This window comes from Asparagus officinalis, unplaced genomic scaffold (genome assembly GCF_001876935.1).
Source record: "Asparagus officinalis unplaced genomic scaffold, Aspof.V1 AsparagusV1_Un876, whole genome shotgun sequence".
NCBI lineage: Eukaryota > Viridiplantae > Streptophyta > Magnoliopsida > Asparagales > Asparagaceae > Asparagus > Asparagus officinalis.
Genome location: NW_017973135.1, coordinates 30,973 through 38,251, shown reverse-complemented (window position 1 = coordinate 38,251; position 7,279 = coordinate 30,973). Strand labels below are relative to the sequence as shown.

Sequence of the window (7,279 nt, the reverse complement as noted above, 5' to 3'; positions counted from 1 at the left end):
AACACTTTATTTAATTCTTTTGACAGGTATTGTAGTTGGCATATATTAATGAAGTTTTCTGAGAAAATTAATGCAGTGAAGTATAGTATTTATAAAAATGAGTTCTCGGCTTGTATTTGGAAATCAGAGACTCCTGAAGAATTTGACACACAATGGGAAAGTTTGATTAAGAAAAGTGGGTTAGAAGGAAACAGGTGGTTGCAAGACCAATATGAACTTCGGTCAAGATGGATTCCTGCATATGTTAATCATATTTTCTCAACAGACATGTCAAGTAGCCAACGAGCAGAAAGTGGACATGCATTCTTCAAGAAATTTGTTTCGAAGAATAATTCATTGGTGGATTTTATGATACAGTTTGGCAGGGGACTAGTGCGCCAACGTCACGAGGAGTTGATGGCCGATCACAAAGACTTGATTGAGAAACCTAAACTTAGAATAAATCATGACTTTTTGGAGCAAATGGTTGATATTTACACTAATGAGATGTATTTCAAGTTTGAGGCTGAAGTGTGTGACAGCTTTAACTACAAGTTACAGTTTGTTAGGGAAACCGACAATCGCCGTGTGTATCAAATTCAAAGAAAGAAGCTCGCAACAAGCAAAGTCCGCGAAATCGTTTATGACAAGGACTTGGATTTGGTTTCTTGTAGTTGTAAAAAGTCCGAAAGCGCTGGAATTCCATGTACGCACATTATATCATATTTGATGAAAATTGATGCTGAAATATTGCCCGATAAATACATCTTAAAGAGGTGGACTAAGTCCGCAAAAATGGGGACAGTGTATGATGATAAAGGCATGCAGATAAGCCCTGACAATTCTTATCTTTTAACGCGGAGTCAATTTATCCAATCATCTTTGGAACTAGTTGACAAGTCCCTTGTATGTGAAGAAACGAGGAAGATGTTTACCGATGGAGTGCGTATCATTAATGAGCAAATCGACCAATTTCTTAGTAGCCACATGGTTAGTGGCCGCACGGTTGCAAAGAGCTTCACCGAGAAAACAAAAAAACCCCAAATCGTCCCAAATCCCTTCCGACGAGACAACAGCGACGCCGATCGGTCAAGACCTCGACGTCGAATCAAGCATCGGCGATCGTCAGCTCCTCCTCCCCGTCCTCGCCGTCGGCGAACGTCAGCAATTTTTCTCCTTGATCTCCGCGAGCCAACTTGTAAGCAGTTTCTTCCTTTAATTGATATTTAACTACACAAAGAATGCTTAGAAACTGAATCATCGCATGATTTTGCTCCTCGATCTGGTTATTTTCTCGTATGCTGGTTATTTTCTCGTATGTCTTGTGCCTGGGAAATTTGTATTTTGTGCTCAGTATCAGTCTTGTACTCACCAGATTTTCTCGTCGATCTGCTTAGAAACTGAATCATCGCATGATTTTGCCCTTTCCTTGCGTACAGTTAGATCTGTCCAAATACAGAGCCCATAATGCTTTCAGACCTGGCTACTTGTGTTAAAAGTATTGAGAAATGCAAACTGGCCGATCACATTGAAACTTAACACTATGGCTTATGGTCTAAATGCTTTCAAATGATTTCATTTATTTCTTACAGTGATAGGATCATTTGTAAATTCCCCCCCATACACCTGTATCTTCTATTATGAAAACTATTTTATTGCTAGGGGCACCTTGATTATTAAACCTGTTAGTATGCAATACTTGCTGCATCTTAATCTTTATATATTTTTAACATGGTTAATTACAGAATGGATAACTTGGGCACTGAAGCTAATGAAGTAAACTGGGACGACGATGATTTGATATATACTCCTCAAGTTTCAGATGAGTTGAGGCCAAAAAAAGGGCAAGAATTTGACACAATAGATGATATTTTGACATTCTATAATGCTTATGCTAAAGCAGCTGGGTTTAGTGTAAGGTCTTGGAGTACTCAGAAAGAGCCGGGAAGTAGTGAAATAAGAAGGAAGGAGTATGTTTGTTTTAAACAAGGAAAATCTTTAAAAATCGCGGATGTTGGAAAGAAAAGACGTTGGGGAAACTTAGCTGAGGATTGTACTGCCAAAATTGCTGTTTTGAAATCAAACTCCGGAAAATACATTGTTTCTGTTTTTAATGAGGAGCATAGTCACCCACTATCAACACCATCAAAGGTTCATCTTTTAAGATCTCATCGTAACGTTTCAGCCACAACAAAGTCTCTAAGTAAACAGTTATCCATGGTGAATATACCTCAGCATCAACAATTCAGTTTTCTTGGAGTACAATCAGGAGGTATAGAAAATATAGGGTGCACTCAAAGAGATTTGTATAATCATGAAAGGGATATACGGGCTGATTTGAAGGGGCATGATGGTGAAATGTTTTATGAATATTTAAAATTAGAACAAGGAAAGAATCCCGCATTTACTTTTCAAATTGAGGCCGATGAGGAACAAAAGATTACTCGTTGTTTTTGGTCCGATGCAAGATCAAGGCGGGCTTACAAATTTTTCGGTGATGTTGTAATCTTTGATACTACTTACAACACTAATCGCTATGGCCTTATATTTGCACCAATAATGGGGGTTAACAATCATGGTCAAACAATTGTTTTTGCTTGTGGATTTTTGAATCATGAGAGCGTTGATGATTTTGTGTGGTTATTTAATCAATTTTTGGAAAGTATGCCTGGCGGTACCCCGAAGATGATTATTACCGATCAAGACCCAGCGATGACTAAGGCATTCCCTCTTGTTCTTCCAAATACTTTTCACAGGTATTATAGTTTGTGTATATTATTAAAAATATTTATATGCATAGTCTTTCTTTTTAACACTTTATTTAATTCTTTTGACAGGTATTGTAGTTGGCATATATTAATGAAGTTTTCTGAGAAAATTGATGCAGTGAAGTATAGTATTTATAAAAGTGAGTTCTCGGCTTGCATTTGGAAATCAGAGACTCCTGAAGAATTTGACACACAATGGAAAAGTCTGATTAGGAAAAGTGGGTTAGAAGGAAACAGGTGGTTGCAAGACCAATATGAACTTCGGTCAAGATGGATTCCTACATATGTTAATCACATTTTCTCAGCAGACATGTCAAGTAGCCAACGAGCAGAAAGTGGACATGCATTCTTCAAGAAATTTGTTTCGAAGAATAATTCATTGGTGGATTTTATGATACAGTTTGGCAGGGGACTAGTGCGCCAACGTCACGAGGAGTTGATGGCCGATCACAAAGACTTGATTGAGAAACCTAAACTTAGAATAAATCATGACTTTTTGGAGCAAATGGTTGATATTTACACTAATGAGATGTATTACAAGTTTGAGGTTGAAGTGTGTGACAGCTTTAACTACAAGTTGCAGTTTGTTAGGGAAACCGACAATCGCCGTGTGTATCAAATTCAAAGAAAGAAGCTCGCAACAAGCAAAGTCCGCGAAATCGTTTATGACAAGGACTTGGATTTGGTTTCTTATAGTTGTAAAAAGTTCGAAAGAGCCGGAATCCCGTGTACGCACATTATCTCATATTTGATAAAATTTGATGCTGAAATATTGCCTGACAAATACATCTTAAAGACGTGGACTAAGTCTGCAAAATCAGGGACAGTGGATGATGATAAAGGCATTCAGATAGAGTCAATTTATCCAATCATCTTTGGAATTAGTTGACAAGTCCCTTGTATGTGAAGAAACGAGGAAGATGTTTACTGATGGAGTGCGTATCATTAATGAGCAAATTGACCAATTCATTAGTAGCCACATGGTTAGTGGCCGCACGGTTGCAAAGAGCTTCACCAAGAAAAATAATCAAATGAGTAGTAATTTAATGGATGATGGTACTAGTGTGCAGGATTCTTGTACTTTTCAAAATAGTTTCAATGAACCCGATCAAGTGCGAGCAAAAGGGTGCGGCAAAAGGTTGAAGGGAGGAAAAGAGAAAGCAATGGCTAGAGCAAAAAATAAAAAAGATAGACGTTGTCACGGGTGTGGTAAAGTAGGCCAATCACATGATAAGCGAAATTGTCCGGCACTCACAAATCCGTAAGTAGAAATTCCTTTATTATTTAAGCATTTCTTATTCTTCACCTTCTAATATTCCCTTGGTGTATACATATATATTTTCATTATAATGTAGGTCTTCTACATGCGGTGATACAAATTGGCAAGAGGGTAATGGGTCATCAAGTGAAGATGGGGATGATGTGCTCATATGAAGACGGTCTTCATCTGAATCTCGTTTTAATGTATGTTATCTTATTGGAGCTAATGCTGATAATCTGATTAATTTTTATGCTCTTTCTGAAGATGGGGTTGGCATTTCGCATGTTAAGGGGGTATTCTGTGAAATTTTCCCTTATTTTCTGTTATTCCTCATTAGCAAAAAACCTCTCTTATATCAATGTTTTGGTTAAAGCAATACCTAGCGAATTTTATAGTTTTTAAACCATTTTTCTAGCTCTCAATCTGCCTATATGAAGGCTTATTCACAAGTATGATCTGATATGGTGAGAGAAATGGTTATAGTAAATACTGATCCGGTTAACAAATAAGCCAAATCTGACAAGCCAGCAGTCTTTTGAGTGCTTAATTTGTATTAGTTTTCCTGTTTGAGCTAATGTATTGACTTTGTATGTTGTCATTCTCAGGAACATGGAGGACACAGAAATTCGGATTTGAAGTTGACAAAATCTTTGTGCTGTTGTGTTTTGTATGTTGTAAAGGACAAGTTATCTTTTGCAGTTGTGTTTTGAAGTTGTGTTTTGTATGTTGTAAAGGACAAGTTATCTTGTGCAGTTGTGTTTTGAAGTTGTGTTTTGTATGTTGTAAGATGCAGTTTTAAGAGAGACAATTTTCTTCAATTGTAGGGCACGAAGATCAGAAAATTAATGCACAGTTATCTTATCCAAGGTAGAAAAATATAAAGTCGTGTCCTTCAGCTTTGAGATCTTAATGAATATGTCATGTTGATAATTTGATCTCACATTCCAAAGAATACAATTGCTTCTCAGCTAGAATACAATTGCTTAAATTTACATCAGTTACATTTGACATATTGAGGTAAATAAATAGGACCTGGCATTTACCTAACCAAGTTTCTTCTCAACTAGAAGAATTACAGCAAGTCTGGATATATTATCAGCAACATCAACAAGAAGAGAGTCAATTCCTGATTGGATTGTATTGGTCATAAGTACGCACAAGTCATACGTGATTGGATTGCAGTCGCCAGCTTGAATTGGTTTTGATGCAAACAAAGAACTAAAGTCAAAAAACAAGAAAACTTGATGATATAGCTTTGATGATTTTACGTAAAAATAATCAGTTTATCACAATGCTATGATCTTATGAAGCTATCTCATATACACCAACACAAGGCCAGGATGTGGATCTGTTGAGTGTTAGTTTCCAGACAATTTATCTCTTTTCTTTCACCAACATCGCACATGTCCATACATTAGTTCAGAAGGGACTTAGCAACTTAGCAAATTTTGAACAAATTTTGAAAACAGACCCATCAAATACCTGTTACAAAAATATTATGTCACATCTTAGCAAGATAGGATATTCGAACAAATTTTGAAAACAGACCCATCAAATACCTGTTACAAAAATATTCTTAAAAGATGACATGTTCTGAAAATATATGTTCTGCTTAAATATGTTCTGAAAAATGACAAGTCCAAAATATAAGATGCATAAATATTACATCACATAACTTACAAATCCCATCACATACCCTTTACAATGGAAAAGCTAACAAATATTGCAACGATACATGCTACAAACACAATTATTGTAAACATTGAACCTAATGCAAAAATATAGATCGGGGAAATAACAATTTCCCTAAATTTTTCCTTGTCCTTATGTTTATTATGCATATCCGGAAATATTTGTTGTTGAAATTGAAGTGGTGTCTGGACAGGCCTTGAGCTGGACGCTGAATCACGATCGATGGTGTGCTTCTCCCATTCTCTCAAAGCCTCTTCGTACGTTGCAAACCCTTTGTACGAGGCATTTGGAAATTTATCAACAGCGAATTTACATTCCTCCCAATTATCAAAAATGCCACATTGTCTACCTCTTAACACAATATAAAAACGCTTTCTTGCCATGGATAACCTGCGTCAAATAGAGCTTCAACGAGAGTAGAACCTAATGCAGAATTAACCTACCATATCAGTGCAAGCCCAGTTGTTATTGTTAGTCTCTGCCTCATAAGACATTTTTGTGACATGCCGACTGTCAAGATTCTTATAAGGTTATTGAGCTTCTCTATTATTGAACACAATTGTCAACAACTTGAAAACTGGGAATAAACTGAAGCTTAAATATGTGTTTGTGGTGAAAAAATCGACATAAACACAAAATTTAAAGAAAATTATGTGGCTTGAAGAAACCAGAGAGCAGAGAGTGCTTTGACACTAGAGGCCTCTATCAAAATATCTAATTGTACTTCATAATCTCTTAATCCCTAATTGACACTAGAGGCCTGTATCAAAATTATGGGACTAGAAGAAACCAGCGATTTGTGTGATTTGTGTGAAATTGCTTTTGTACTTAAATCCCTAATTGTACTTAGTAATCTCTTAATCAAAATATCTCAAAGAATAATCAGAATAACTAGATCTAAGCAAAATCATGCGATGATTCAGATCTACGAGGAGAAAATAACCAGATCGACGAGCAAAATCATGCGATGATTGGATATCTAAGCATTCTTTGTGTAGTTAAATATCAATTAAAGGAAGAAACTGCTTACAAGTTGGCTCGCGGAGATCAAGGAGCAAAATTGCTGACGTTCGCCGACGGCGAGGACGCAGAGGAGGAGCTGACGATCGCTGATGCTTGATTCGACGTCGAGGTCTTGACCGATCGGCGTCGCTGTTGTCTCGTCGGAAGGGATTTGGGACGATTTGGGGAATTTTTTGGTGAGGAAGGGTTTGGGAACGAATTAGGGGTTTTTTTGTGAGGAGTTTGGGATTTTTGAAACAAAAATGATCTCTGCTCGAGCCTGAGCAATTTTGTCGTTGATCATTTTCCAAAAAACCCCTGGAACGGAGCTCGAGACGAGACAGAGCAGAATGCGGGCCTTTTTTCAAAAATCCCCCTGCTACGCTGATCGAGCCGAGATCACGTGGATGCGGACGAATTTAACAAAAAAACCCTCGCTTTCCCACCAACCCAGCAGATGCGTACGCATCAGTCCGCACCAGAAACTTTCTGTATATATATATATATATATATATATATATATATATATATATACACACACACATATTATACATATATATATAAGAGAGTGTATACA

The 7,279-nt window shown here is 37.0% G+C and overlaps 1 protein-coding gene across 1 annotated transcript; it reads left to right on the top strand.

Moving 5' to 3' along the window:
• Window positions 1-3,057: 3,057 nt before the first annotated feature.
• Window positions 3,058-3,636, top strand: LOC109828235 (protein FAR-RED IMPAIRED RESPONSE 1-like). The gene has a single exon (XM_020395263.1). It carries the CDS (start codon window positions 3,058-3,060, stop codon window positions 3,634-3,636), a length of 579 nt encoding a protein of 192 aa, XP_020250852.1.
• Window positions 3,637-7,279: the final 3,643 nt, after the last annotated feature.